At 39.4% G+C, this 14,834-nt stretch overlaps 1 protein-coding gene across 1 annotated transcript; it reads right to left on the bottom strand.

Moving 5' to 3' along the window:
* Window positions 1-2,958: 2,958 nt before the first annotated feature.
* Window positions 2,959-13,842, bottom strand: LOC128508159 (polyribonucleotide nucleotidyltransferase 1, mitochondrial). Its single transcript, XM_053479369.1, has 28 exons — window positions 13,585-13,842; window positions 12,887-12,947; window positions 12,735-12,809; window positions 12,547-12,652; window positions 12,304-12,353; window positions 12,155-12,218; window positions 11,054-11,101; window positions 10,856-10,969; window positions 10,554-10,740; window positions 9,467-9,518; window positions 9,337-9,394; window positions 8,877-8,973; window positions 8,674-8,776; window positions 8,505-8,575; window positions 8,323-8,359; window positions 7,682-7,748; window positions 7,478-7,567; window positions 7,263-7,316; window positions 6,474-6,583; window positions 6,220-6,291; window positions 6,015-6,078; window positions 5,848-5,931; window positions 5,654-5,737; window positions 4,678-4,784; window positions 4,501-4,556; window positions 4,266-4,344; window positions 4,084-4,131; window positions 2,959-3,592 (listed from the first exon to the last, which is right to left on the bottom strand). Exons 1-28 carry the CDS (start codon window positions 13,689-13,691, stop codon window positions 3,440-3,442), a joined length of 2,298 nt encoding a protein of 765 aa, XP_053335344.1. The 5' UTR covers window positions 13,692-13,842; the 3' UTR covers window positions 2,959-3,439.
* Window positions 13,843-14,834: the final 992 nt, after the last annotated feature.

Genomic DNA, 14,834 nt, shown 5'->3' with positions numbered 1-14,834 from the left:
GTTTCAGAACAGCTGACCTGTTGTTGTACGGGATGCATCCGCTGTGGCATTGTTTCAATAAGCTTATGCAATGTCACAACTTTATTTCCAATCAGAGTCATTTCTCTCCAAGATCTTGTATTGATGGGTCACTGGTGGCTCAGTGGTAGGTTTCTCGTCTGCCCTGTGAAAGGCCAGGCTTTGATCCCTAATCAGTGCCCGAATCTCAGCCGCTGGATGCAGTGCTGGTCCAAAGTTTCAACAACAACACCTTGTGTTGATGATAGAAGACTCGGACCTCTGCGTGAAGCCTTCTCCAGCACATCCTGAAGATTCTCAACAGAGAAGGTCTGGATCCATGTGGAAAATTATATCTCGTGCTTCCTGAACCACTCTCTCACAATTTGAGCCTGGCATGGTCATCTTGGAAAATGGCCGTGCCATTGAGAAAAAACTCCACAGATGTGATAACCTGGTCATTCAGGTTGTCAGCTGACCTTATTTATTATTGTTTATAATATTCCTGAACCTGGAGCCAACCAGCAACCCCAGATCATAACACTGCCTCCAGAGGTTTGTACAGTGGACACTAGGCATGATGGTGCATCGCTTCATGCACTTCACTTCATACTCTGACGCGTCCATCGCTCTGGAATAGACTCAATCTGGGCTCAACAGGTCACATGACCTTTATTTCTTATGCTCTCTATCAAACTGGCCCAATCACGATCATTCAAAATTTTTTCCTTGAAGATGATGGTCCACCAGTGTCCTTCTAAGTTTTAATAATGAGTTGGACTCAGTTGTCTTTGCTTGATGCAGGACAATAATTAGATGCTGGTTATGACGTGGTGGATAAAGAAATGAGAAGCTGCATATATATAAATAAAATAAAGTTTTTGTCTGTACATTGGTCAGAACTCATCGTTTGATGACGTATGAAATATTCCTTACAGCTACATGTCCATATTAATTGTGTTGCTTGAGATTTATTTGCCAGTCCACTCCATGTCAGTACAATGAGCTCTGAATCTCCACTTCACTCCTAGCTAGTCACACTTCTCATTAGTGCACGAGGATGCCCAACACCAAATAGAGCACGAGCCGAGGCTCTGTCCTAAACCACACCCTGTTCACTATTTAGTGCGCTATTTTAAATGTCCGCCATTTTGCAGTCACGTCTGAAAAGCCTCGTAATGAAGACCGGGCTGAGTGAGTCGATTCCACACTGAATCACATGCGTTTGGAAATTGGAGTCGATTCAGCGAATCAACAAGGGTTGAGAAATATGAAACGATTCTAAGGCTTGAGGAGTCGATTCAGCGATGACGAGCGGTGAGAAACATAAAACGATTCTAAGGCTTGATGAGTCGGTTCAGCGATCACAATCGTTGAGAAATATAAACCGATTCTAAGGCTTGAGGAGTCGGTTCAGCGATCGTTGAGAAATATAAAAACGATTCAGAGGCTTAAGGAGTCGGTTCAGCGATCACCCGGCGTTGAGAAAGAAGACGCGATTTTGAAGCTTAAGGAATCGACTCTTTGACTCTTTTTTCTGTTAAGAAATAAGAATCGACTCCAAGGCTAGAAGGGGCGAATCTCATTTTTCGTGTGCTAGGAAATAATAAAAAAAAAAAAAGAATTAAAAAAGAGTCGACTCTCGAAGATTTGGATTTGACCTGCAAACGTAACGGTAATTCTAATTCAAAACCAATTACATCGCAGTGTTCGTCTGACGTCATCGCCGTACTTCCGGGTTTTTCTCAGCCTTTGGTCAGATTTCTTTATATTGTATAACTTCTATTTAACTGAGTATAATTATTTATACCTGATTGTTGTACTTTTATATCTTTCTTACTGAACATATTTTGTGGTGATTTAATAATAATAATAAAAAAAAAAAACAGACTTTGGTCAGATGTGTCCTGGCAAATCCAGCTGTTCCAGATGTTTATACACATACAATATTTTATTTACTTTTCTTACAGAGTTCACATCACATTGTGTGTGTGTGTGCGCGCGTGTGTCTACGAAAATGATTTTACTGTCACTATTAAACATAACTGGTTTATACTGTTGATTTTTATTTTACTTGTTACCATGCAGCGCAACACCAAGCGTTTAAATCATCTCCATTCATTATTTTTTTCCCAATCACATTTATTCCACAAGGGTGACGGTTCAGCAAAGTTTTTATTTATTTATTTATTTCCATAATGTGCTATAATGTTCCAGTAATTTCGAACCTCCTTAGTTGTTCTCTTTGCTCGATACAGGACAATAATTTGACCCCAAAAATTATGACTTTCTTCTTGATCAGACTCGCATGTGTGTGTTTATGGATTTATTTATTTATTTACGTACTATGTACACACTACCGCTCAAAAGTTTAGGATCACTCGTAAATTTCTTTGATTTTGTTTTGTGACTTATTTTTGACATTCCACAATAATACTGGGGATTTTAAAACGATGAAATAAGTCGAATGGTAATCATGTAACAACAACAATAAGTCAGCTGTTCTGGAACAGTTCTTGCAAGAACAGTATTTTCGAGTGCATTTGCAAAACCCATCACCTTCCCAGGGAAGCAAGACCAAAACTGACCTCTGCTGCACAGGAGACATTCCTTTAGAGTTTACCAGCCTGAGAAATCACCAGTTAACAAACAGCACCTCAGATTAGAGCTGTTATGAAGCTTCACAGAGCAGAAGTAGCAGATATACATCTCAATATCAACTGTTCAAAGGAGGTTATTGTGTATTTCGGATAAACACCTTCAGGATTGTTTTACAGTGTAGAGAGAAAAAGAAAAAAAAAGAGGAACAACGATGGAGTTAAAAATCCGAAACTTTTGAGCGGTTGTGTGTTTGTGTGTGTGTATATTATATATTTATACATACACACACACACACACACACACACACACACACAACATGTATACACACACAGTAAATATATAATCACACTTGATGGGGTGTTCAAGTCAAACTGGGACTAAGACTTCTCCAGTTTTTTTTAATTAAAACAGTATATATCTAGGGTGCCAATAATTTAGCCACACATATTTTGAGAGAAATTAAAGTCATTTTTGCTGGAATGTAACAACCTATGGAATTGGAAAACAGTTTCTCCAGCAGCTTAAGTGTAAAATGGGTGTGATTTTCATTTTATGAATGGGCCTTAAGCCTGTCCTCTTTATGGGTGCCAATACTTTTGTAATAATAATAATAATCCTATGACTCGCACGTTTCCCCCCGCTGACCCGAGGCAAAGCGACAGTTTCCCCGCTCCTGCTGCACTACGAGAACGTACATACACCACACACACACATCCGCCCCGCGGGGTAACACCCTGAGCTCAGACTCAGAATCTGTTAAACGCCCTTTTCTTAATGACTCCAGATGTAAACGGGAGTCGATACGAGAACAAACTCAGTCCAGAGAAGGTTTAAGTTGAGGTCAGGAGGAAGGTGAGGTCTGTCCTTCTGGTGTTGCCATAGTGATGCTCTGCCTCTCGCTCAGCGTCTTCACCACCGTGGCCGCCGGAGACTGGAGCACTTTACGCGACAGCCTCATCCTGCCGTCCGTAGGGTCGCGTCCGAAATATTTCACCTGCGAGACAAAGGAAACATCGTACTGTTTATATCTCACCGAGCGAGCGAGTCTTTTTTTCTTTCTACGCAACCGCAATTCACAAGGTTGATCTTTTAAAGGTCCCGTATTATACCATTTCTCCAACAACTTAAAACGTGCCTCAGAGCGCGGCCAAAATGCTTCGGCTGAAATAACCGTCGGATTTTCAATTTATACCTCAATCTTCTTGTTTCACTCCTCCCCCAACACACACCATTTCAGTGTTTATGACCTACTGCTGAGCCACGCCCCCTCCAGATAACAGCAGGGCTGAGGAACTAGCCGAGGGAGGGGCTCTTCTTATATGAGGTCACATTATTTAAAAAAATGTAAGCGGGTTGTTTACACCCAGGACACTTGTTTGTTTGGACACACAGTGGAGATCTGTCTTAAAGTAAATTTGACACAATAGGGGACCTTTAAATCTCAACAACACATTTAAAAAAAAATATTTGAGACAAAACACACACCTGGATCTGCTGGCCGACGTCCAGTCCCAGAGCAGAGGGATGTTTAATCTAGAAAAACAATTTGGTGAAGAATATTCGATTTTCAAAACACACATTTTAACACCTGATGAGAGGTGGTCTGGATTTTACTTTTGTTTTCTTTTGGAAAAACCTGGCAACCCTGATTACAAGGATGATCTTACCCGCTTGTGATCGAGCTGCGAGTTGTGGAGCAGCACGGCACTCATGTTGGGATAAAGCTTCACCATTACACCACTGTCTCTGTACGAAGATCACACACACACACACACACACACACACACACACACACACACACACACACACAGCGTCATGATGTTGTGAAATGTGAACTGTAAACCCATGATGTTGAGAAAGTGAACCCAGCTCTACCAGAGCGCGCGCACACACACACACTACCTGATTTCTGTGATGGTTGCTGTGTACACCGCCCCGAACTCCAGCTGCTGCTCCTGCTGTAAACCCAAAACAACCCCAGATTTAAAGCCAGACCTTTAATACGAGCTCTAGTTAGTGTGTGTGTGTGTGTGTGTGTGTGTGTGTATATGTGTGTGTGCTATAATCACAGGAACGCACATCGTCTTTGCAGACGTCGGTGATGAACTCCTGAGCCTCGTGCATGGCGTGTGGAGTCGGAGCGAACACAGAGAATGTCTCCTCATCCACCTGGCTGATGGTGACGCCTGAAAGGAAAGACCGCAGAGAGACACAAGGTCAACACACTGCAGGACATCAGGCTACACGCGGTACTGACAGGAACAACGTGCTAAAAACACACCGAAATAAACAGGAGGACGAAAAGACAGAAGTGTGGAGAGTGTGAAAGATTACAAAGATGGACAGGACGACAGGAAAGTTGACGAAAAGACATGAAAATACAGGAACAGCAGCAAAGAAAGAAAGAGACAAAAACAGAAATGGATAAATTACAAAAAACTAAATAAAACATGAAAATAGAATATAAAGGGAAAAAAAGAAAAAAGAATGAATGAAAGTGGACATTCAAAGAAAACACCAAAAGATGGAATAAAAAAACAAACAGAAAAAAGACAACATTAAAAATAAATAACAAAATTTGAATTAAAAAAATGAGTGAATTTACTGAAGAAAAAAGAAGGGAAAAATAAAGTAAGAAAGAAAGAAATACAATTAGAATAACAGAAAAAGTAAAGAAATAAAAAACAAAGAAAGAATTAATGAATGAAAGAGGACATAAAAAAAATTACTGACAGAAAGAAAGAAAAACATGAAAATAGAAAAAGATGACAGAAATAGAAAGAATGAAAACGAACAGAAAAAATTAAAGCAATGAAGAAAGAGAGAAAAAGATGACGAAGAAAAATGACAAAGAAAGAGGACAAAAAGAAGGTATGAAAGAACAGACAAAAGACAAAACTGAGGAAAAACAGAAAATTTGAATTAAAGAAGGGAGTTGGAGGTAGAGAAGGAAAAAAAGAAAAAAGAAAACAAAAAGGGAAAAGGTGAAACATAAAAAGTGATAAAAACAGAAAATATGAAGAAAGGAAACAAAAGAAGTGTGTGTGTGTGACACCTGTTTGTGCCTGTAGTCGCCGGAGGTTGTATCCTCCAGGACCAATGAACTGAGCTCTCCTGGAGATCGGCACTCGGACGTTCTCTTCAGTCAGTAAACACGTGTCACGTCACAAGAAAGAAAAACACAAACACGACATAAATAACAACACAAGCACTGTGTCTCTCCATCTGTGTGTGTGTGTGTGTGTGTACCGACGACAGGGCCGTTCTCCTTCCTCGAGCTCCTGGGCTTAGACAGGGTTTTGTTCATGATGCCCAAGATCTCCTTCTTAGCCACTGAAACAGAGAGACGAGCCAGTGAGACTGTGCAGCCACTTCCTGTGTGTGTGTGTGTGTGTATGTGTGTGTGTGTTGCTCACCTGTCGCCTGCTGGATGGCCTCCATTACGATTCTCAGAGGAAGTCCTGGGATCTTAACATCAGCCTGAGAGGAAACACACACACACACACACACACACACACACACACACACACACACACACACACACACACACAGAAAGGTTCTCATCACACATCAGGGCTGTGTGTGATTGTGGTTCTGTGTCCTCAGGGTTCTCTGTAGTACCTGTAACGCAGTGATGCCTTTGCTCGTTCCCGCCATTTTAAAGTCCATGTCTCCGTTATAGTCCTCGATCCCCTGTGATCACAATCACACACAGCGAACGATAAACTCTCAGAAATGTTAAACACACAGCTCAGTGACCGAGAGCAAATAGACACGTGAGTACGGAGTTATTGCACAGAGAAAGAAAGAGAAGTGAGCTCAGCGGTAGTGTGTGTGTGTGTGTGTGTGTGTGTATAGAGAGATAAGAGACTCACTAAGATATCAGTCAGTAATCTGTAGTCGAGGATCTCGGAGGGTTTCTCAGGGTTGTGTTTGGAGACGAGACCCACAGCCACTCCGGCCACCGCAGAGGAGATCGGCACACCTGAGGACACACACTGCTGATCAACCTGCTCTGATCACACCACATCAAGTCACATCACATTTACTCACCTTCCACATGTCACCTTACATCACCCCACCTCATGTTACCTCACCTTTACTCCCTTCCCACACATTACCTCACCTCACCTCACCCCACGCCACATAAACTGTGGTCAGGGGTAGATCAGTGGTTAAGGCATTGACCTACAGTAGGGTTCGAAAGTTTCTAGGTTCAAACCCCACAACCACTAAGTTACCATTGTTGGGCCTTTGAACAAGTCCCTTAACCCTCAACTGCTCAGATGTATAATGAGACACGTCTCATTATACGTAAGTCACTCTGGATAAGGGCGTCGGCCAAATGCCTAAACGTACATCATCACATCACCTCAACTCGCCTTATCTCACCTCACCTCATTTTATCTAACCTCAACACACATCACCTAATGTAACCCCACGCCACCTCACATAATTTAATATGGTAAAGTAAGTTACAGATAGAGATGCAAAGAAAAAAAAAAAAAATACAGTATGGTATAGAAAAAAGGAATCTGATTAAAAAGTAGAAACAAAAACTAAAACATTTCCATAAAAACAAACACATAAAATAAGAGGGAGCGAAAGAAAGAAAAAAGCAGCAAAAAAAAAAAAAAAGCATGAAAGACAGAAAGAAATCTCACCTGCATCCATTAAAGCCAAACTGCCTCCACACGCCGACGCCATGGACGACGAGCCTACACAACAAACACACAGTTACAAACACCACTCAATGAATACACTGATCAAGAGTCTGGAACAGGGTAAGCGTCTGTAACAGAGCCAACATCAGTAATGGCTGGGAGTCAGTGATGATGTCAATGCCAGTAACGCTAAGAATGAAGGAGCTCCGACTCACCGTTGGACTCCAGCACCTCTGAGGTCACTCGGATGGTAAAGGGGAAGTCTTTAGGAATGACTGGTCTCAGTGCTTTTTCAGCCAGAGCACCTGAACACACACAGAGAGAGAGAGAGAGAGAGATGAAGAGCTCAGAGAGAGAGAGAGGGATTCACTCTCTACAGACATATCTGGATATAACCGAGACGATCCAGCGTCCCTCACCGTGACCGAGCTCTCGTCTGTTCAGTCCACCCATCTTCCCGATCTCATTCGTCGCATACGGAGGAAACTATGACAGAGGAGCAGAAAGACAGGATTCCTTCATGGGCTTCTAGTTTGTTAATAAATGAAGGATGAGCTGGAACAGGTGCTGCTCTATACGCTGCCAAATAATGAGTATTGAGGCACAAATGCAGTGATTAATGTGATAGGATTATTCATCTAGGTTTCTATAAGATTAGGGTTAATACTCCCGGTTTAAACTTCTCATTTGTCATTCCCTTTTTTATTTATTTTATGTCCGTCGTAAATAATAATAATAAAAAAATATATACACACAGGTTTACTTTCAGCAGGAAAGTCTGTCAACTTCAACTTAATCAGGTGCGTAACCCGACTCTGAACACAAGGAACTTTCCCCAAGGTGAATATTTCATGCGTTAAACCGTATTTAATCGTCTAACTTCACCCTTTTTTAGAATACTACGGCCATATTCATATTAAAAAATGTTTTATTACAGTATATACTTAATATCTCAATATCACAGCTGGCCACGCCCACCACCAGTGCAAACTGTGCCTGAAAGAGCTACTTCGTTACTTCTTTTTACAAACATGGAAAGTAATAAATAGGGAATACTTACTTCATAGTGGAGCATGAAATTCTTGTCTTTGATCCCACTGTTAAAAATAAAATAAAATAAAATAATTAAGAAATAAATTATAACACAACTCTTAAAACACACTGTGATATAACAAAATGTACTCAATGAAACTTTGAAATTAATTTATAATTTTAATAGACAGCATCTCTGGTTTGTTTTACCTCAGAGCCGTGGTGACGATGTCCGTTTTCACGCTGGACTCTAGAGAGTCGAAGGTTACTGTGCAAAGAACCTGGAAAAAAAATTAATAATATTGTAGTCATGAAGTGGAGGTGAAAATATTTCCTTTTTTATTTTTAATTTTTTTACATCATGAGCGCCCCCTCTGACCTGCGTTTGTCCTCTCTGGAAGAGCGCGGAGCCGTGCAGAGGTTTTAAAATCTCCACCTCACACGAGATATCTCTCAGTGAAGTCAAGTCTCGTCCGTCGCACCTGAAACAACAGAGACATCCGGTCACATGATCACCGCTCTGCCTTACAGTAACTACTGACTGGAAGTAAATACGACTGAAATTGGGAGCGGACATCACACCTTCTGTACTCCGTCAGCACCAGATTACGGAAGATGTCTTTGGAAACCACGTTAAAGGCCTCGATAACTTCAAACGGCTCGGCTTGAGGAAATTTCTCTATATAAAGAGGTAGAAAAGAAGGGTTATCTCATACTTCTCAGAATCCTGTGCATGATCATGGTTAAATAAATAGAAGAAAGATTTGTTAGTTTAAAAAATAATAATAGTTAAACTCTTTGTTTATTGATGCTGGTGTACGTGAGCTTGGAGACGTTTCTGTCATGTGGCGTTATTCTCATTTGATTCTACACACACACACACACACACACACGTCTTCATGGGTTATTAACATAAAAATAATTTCAGTTCAGCACTTTTGAAAGCTGTATTACTTATAATGATTGTCATTTTTCGTGACAATGATGTAATGAAGTGATGTAATAAGTGTTGGGGAAATAAAACAAAACAAAACGCAGCCACCTTTAACCTGCTCCTCTGTGTCGAGTCGGATTTTGTTCACAGCTTCATCTCTGGAGATCTGCAGACGCAGAACATGTTAGAGCTCTATCATCAACAACATAAACAACAATAATAAACACTTTACACACACCTTATCGTGGGAGAAATCTGTAAACACGGCGTAGATCTTCTCACCAGCTATTCTGTAAGGGGACACGCGCACACACACACACACACACACACACGCGCACACACAAACACACAAGTGAGGGCTAGAAAAAATTCTGATAATCTGCTAGACTATTAGTAAAAAAAATTTTTTTCACTTTTAAAAGAAAAAAAAAATTGTTTTTAAAGTATAAATAATAGTTTTTTTTTAACAATTATTCAGCCAGATCACTTTTTCTCTGGAATAAAGAACTATTTTAAAAGCTTAATTTAAAACTTAAAATTAAAAATTTTTTTAATTATAACATCTCTGTGAACAAAATAAATTAATAATGTCAGGTAAAAAAAAAAAAAAAAGGTTTTTTTTAATATAATGAAAGGAGCTGATTTTAACAATAAATAAACAGATAAGGAATGAAATGAAAATGACAGAATTAATAAAATTGTAAAAAAAATATATAAAACATATTCAAACAAATACATTTTATTACACAAAAATAAAAATATAAACTAAATAAATTAATGGAAAAGAAGAAAAAGTATAAAAACAGAAAAGAATAATAAAAAAAAAACAACCTAAAATTAAATGTATGTAATGAGTATGATGGTCGCTCGAGTCAAACTTTTTGGTACTTTTTTGGTGAATGGAGGTGTAGCCATTTTTAAAGGAGTTCCTGGGAGGCCAACGTCTCAGACGTGAATCACAAAGACAGTCTGATCACGGCTGAGAAAACTTTCTACCTGGATGGTGTCCAAGCTCTAGTGCGACACTGTGATGAGTCCATTAGTGTATCAGGAGATTATATAGAGAAATAAAGGGAGGTTTTACTTTCATAACTGTGTTCTGTTCTTCTGTACAAAATACAAACAAACAAAAGTCCCGGTTTGACTTGAACGCTCCTCATCTAATTAACCTAATTACTTAACGGACTGATTTTTTATTTATATAAACTGAATGAACTAAATGAAGTTTAAAAAAATGTAATTCGTTTGTGACTAAAAAACATGAATGTAATTAAATGAACCAAAAAATTTAATTAGACTGAAAATGAACAGTTTTTAGTCCGTACTGGCGCGTGTACTCGACCATCTCGGGTGGAGCGCCGAAGAGTCTCTGGGGCGCGCGCTTCACCACCTTGTGGTCTCGGGCCAGCTGCTGGATGGCCAGGATGATCTGCTGCGTGTGTTTGACTCCCAGTTTAATGGCGTGACAGAAGTCCTGCTGGAGGACGTTCTCAGCGGCGGCTTCCATCATCACTGAACACAAGAAACAAGAGTGAGGTCACTGCTAACACACAGGTGCGAGACAGAACAAACACCCTGAGGATGGAGAGAGAGAGATGATGTTAAAGCTGACGGTGTTCACACTCACCCACTTGGCTGGACGGAGCTCCTGCTACCACCAGGTTCAGCGTGCTGGAGCTCATCTCCTTCCGGGTTGGGTTCACCACAAACTCTCCATCGATCAGACCGATACGCACAGCACCTGGAGAGAGACCGGCACCAGAGTTAACTTAACTTACACACACATATATATACACACACAAATACACACACACAGTAATCTCACCAATAGGTCCGTTCCAGGGAATATCAGAGACGGCGAGAGCAGCAGACGCTGAGAAGAAAACAGGAACAAGAGGATGTATAAATTATATTATAGTATAAAATTAAAACATTCACAGAGATCCAACCTCATGGGAAAAGTGGCTTGATAACTATAAACATTTATAAAGATGTTCGAGTCAATCCAAGACTTAATTTTTTTTTGTACAGAATAACAGAACACAGTTATGAGAGTAAAAACTCCCTTTATTTCTCTCTATAATCTCCTGATACACTAATGCACTCATCCCAGTGTCGCACTAGAGCTTGGACACCATCAAGGTAGAAAGTTTTTTCAGCCATGATCGGACTGCCTGTTTGATTCATGTCTGAGACGTTGGCCTCCCAGGAACTCCTTTAAACATGTGGAATTGGCTTGGTTGGTAAACTGATGTTTAACTGCTGAACTACAAAGATTCTCATCACCAGACTCTCCTTCTGTAAATATTAATCGCTTTTATGTCTTCATTCCCCAGAAATTTCATCACATCGGTCCCGGTTTGACTTAAACGCCTCTCATATTTAATAAAAAACATTAATTAACATCTAAGTATTTTTATTGACTTTAATTGCCAATAAAATGTGTTATTTTCACTATAAAAGGCCAATTTAAAAGATTTTAAAACTGTATTTTTTTACATTACATCATTGTACTGTATGAGCTCATATTGCTTTAAATACAAAACAATAAATAATCTTTAAATATAAATAAAACTTTAAATATTTTTTAAAAGTCCAACATAAATGAATAAATAAAAACAACATTAAATAAATAACTTACATATGAAAAAAAATAATAATAAAAAAATTAATGGATTTAAAAAAAGGACATCGATAAATAATAATTTAAAAAAAAATCAGAAATTAATAAATGAAAATTGCTGAAGTACTGACGGACAAAAAATTGATTTTTTTTTTTAGAAAATTCAGTGGAATAAAATTAATAACTAAAACATAATTTTTAGAAAGTAACACATATTAAAGCATAAATTTGGAGCTATTTATTATTTTCTTTATTTTTTATAAGAAAGATAAAAATCTCATTTCGACTCAGGAGTGTTCGTACCTCCGTTGATGGCGAGGACGTCGGGATCGTTGACGCCGTCCACGGCTAAGATGTTACACAGAATCTTCACCAAGATGAGAAAAACAAGTTTAAGTCAGAGAGTGAAATAGAGTGAAGTAGAGCAAACAGCTCCAGCAGGAGAGTCGTACCTGTGTGTCGTAGAAATATCCAGCAGGAAACAGCGGCCTGATGGAGCGGTCTGAACACACACACACACACACACACAATCAGCTGAATCACACTGCATTTTAATACAAGGGTGCACAAACTTTTGCTCCAGATGGTGTGCTCTAATGAAGGGCTCTTTGACTGTTGAAGATCACTGCTCTATTGTGTGTGTGTGTGTGTGTGTGTGTGTGTGTGTAAGTGAGCGCAGTCCAAAAAACACACACCTATCAGTCTGCTGGTGAGGATCTCAGAGTCGCTGGTCCCGAGTTCTCTCCGCAGGTAGTTGGTTGGGATTCGTCCTGCAGCTGCTGCTTTCTGTCTGTAGTCCACCTGCGAGCATCAAATCATGTTGGGGATAAAACTTTTTTTTTAATGCATTTATATCACACATACACACATATACAGAACTCACCACCAAGGGCATGAACTGTGAGGGTGACGGTTTGGTCTTGCTGACGGCGGTCACCATCACCGATGTCTCTCCCAGCTGCACACAGAAAAAAAAGTTTTATATCTCCTCAGAAACACTGCATGGGTGCCGAGGTGTGGAGGATGAACGCTCACCTGTACAACAGAACATCCATCAGCGAATCGTGCCAGCTTCCCCGAAGATATCTCAAGTCTCCTGAAAAGACAGATAGAATGAGTGTGAAGGATGAGGGAGACACAAAATGGACATAAGAACTGAGTGAGGTCTAAAGACGGTCGCAGAAACAGAGAACTGACTGTACTGTATATCCTCAGAGACAGACAAATAGACAAACAGACTGACAGACAAATAGACAAACAAACAAACAAAAAGACAGACAGGTAGAAAAACAGACAGACAGATGGATGGAAAGATAAACAGACAGACACACAGATAGACAGACGGATCGACACGGATAGATCTACAGAGACAGACACAGATAGATAGACAGACATACAGATAGCGACATAAACAGACTGACAGACAGAACTTTTGGAACTGGAGATGTTTATGTTTAGAGATAAGAATATTAAGTGTGTGTGAGTATCGGCGAGTTATACAACAAATTAACATTTAAACTGACATGATGATCAGCTTAGTGTTTATATTTTATTTGTAAGGTGTTATTTACTTATTATTTAAAAAAATACAATACATATTATAAATAAATACATAATTAAACCTTAAATAGGGCACTTTATGTCTGGCAAAGTTTAGACTCTATGTTTAAATGTGTGTGTGAGAGAGAGTGTGAGAGTGTGTGTGTGTGAATGTGTGTGTGTGTGTGTTTCACCTCCCCTCTAGCTCCACTCCGACTCTCCTCTCTGTGCTCTGACTGGACCAAACACTCCTCCGAGCAGCGCGAGACAGCGAACAGCCCAACCTCAGAAACCGACTCATGTTGTTTTACTTTAAACAAATAACAATAAAACTTAAATAATAATATTGATAATAAAAAAAAAAAACACACACGCGGGCGTTTCTTTACAGCAATAAACCTAAACACATCAGCATTGAAGCACTCGGCTCCAGGGCGCCGCCATATTGCCAAGTCACGTGACATTGAATCATGCCGCTCATTGGCTGAGCAGCGGTACGTCCTGATTTGTCTTCCGGAGCGCCGCGCTTGGTGCCGGACAAGAGTTCCGAGGGCACGTGCAGAATAGATAATCAGTTAATTCCTGTTAAGTCAAAATGATTTTTTCCCCCTCAGCATTAATAAAACATGCAAACATGTAGATTCAACTTACTTTAATTAAATATAAACCTTTAATTTAGTAAAGAAAAAAAGTATTGTTGAACCTGGATCAAACTTCAGATCAAATTTTTTTTATTTTTATTAAAAACTGTAATAATAAAGACTGCAAATTAAACACAAAATTGTTGCTCAAAATGAGTTTTGTATGAATGGATTAATTAAAGTTAAAAATAACTTTATAGTTTAGTTTTTACACAAAATACGTAGGATTAAAAGAAGGGGTACTAACTTTTACACACGCACATTTTTTGCATACTTTTGCAATACTGTAGAAATGGCTTGTTAATCATGGTGCAAATCTGTAATTCTACTCATTTAGAAGTAAAATCATACTAAAATCTCACAGTATGTTGATTTACCTACTCTTTAATTTATGTTTAATAATTCCATCATCACCACAAACCCATTCTTATACATTATGAATCTAACTGCACTTTATTCTGTTGAGAAAATAAAAACACAAGATGGCGCTGTTGGGACTAACATCAGAAATTGTAGCTAGGGACCTCCTTTGGTTAATGATCAGACAGACGTGTGTTTTTTTCTCTCTCTCTCTCTCAGTTCTGATCGAAACATTATCTAGTGCCACATTTCATAAAAGCATGGACGTCCGGAGCGAGATCGGATTTTTGCAGCTGCTCTCTCAATTTAGTCCGACATCATAGGGATTTTAAAATGTCATAGCACCCACGGTAAAATGCAACGATACTGAACTAGTTACGTGCTAAAATTTGTACGGAAGACAATAATAAAAAAAAAAAAGCCTGCAAGACAAGTGATGCTTT

The sequence above is a fragment of the Clarias gariepinus genome, chromosome 20 (assembly GCF_024256425.1).
Source record: "Clarias gariepinus isolate MV-2021 ecotype Netherlands chromosome 20, CGAR_prim_01v2, whole genome shotgun sequence".
In the NCBI taxonomy this organism is placed as follows: domain Eukaryota; kingdom Metazoa; phylum Chordata; class Actinopteri; order Siluriformes; family Clariidae; genus Clarias; species Clarias gariepinus.
This window is presented reverse-complemented; position numbering and strand designations above follow the sequence as displayed.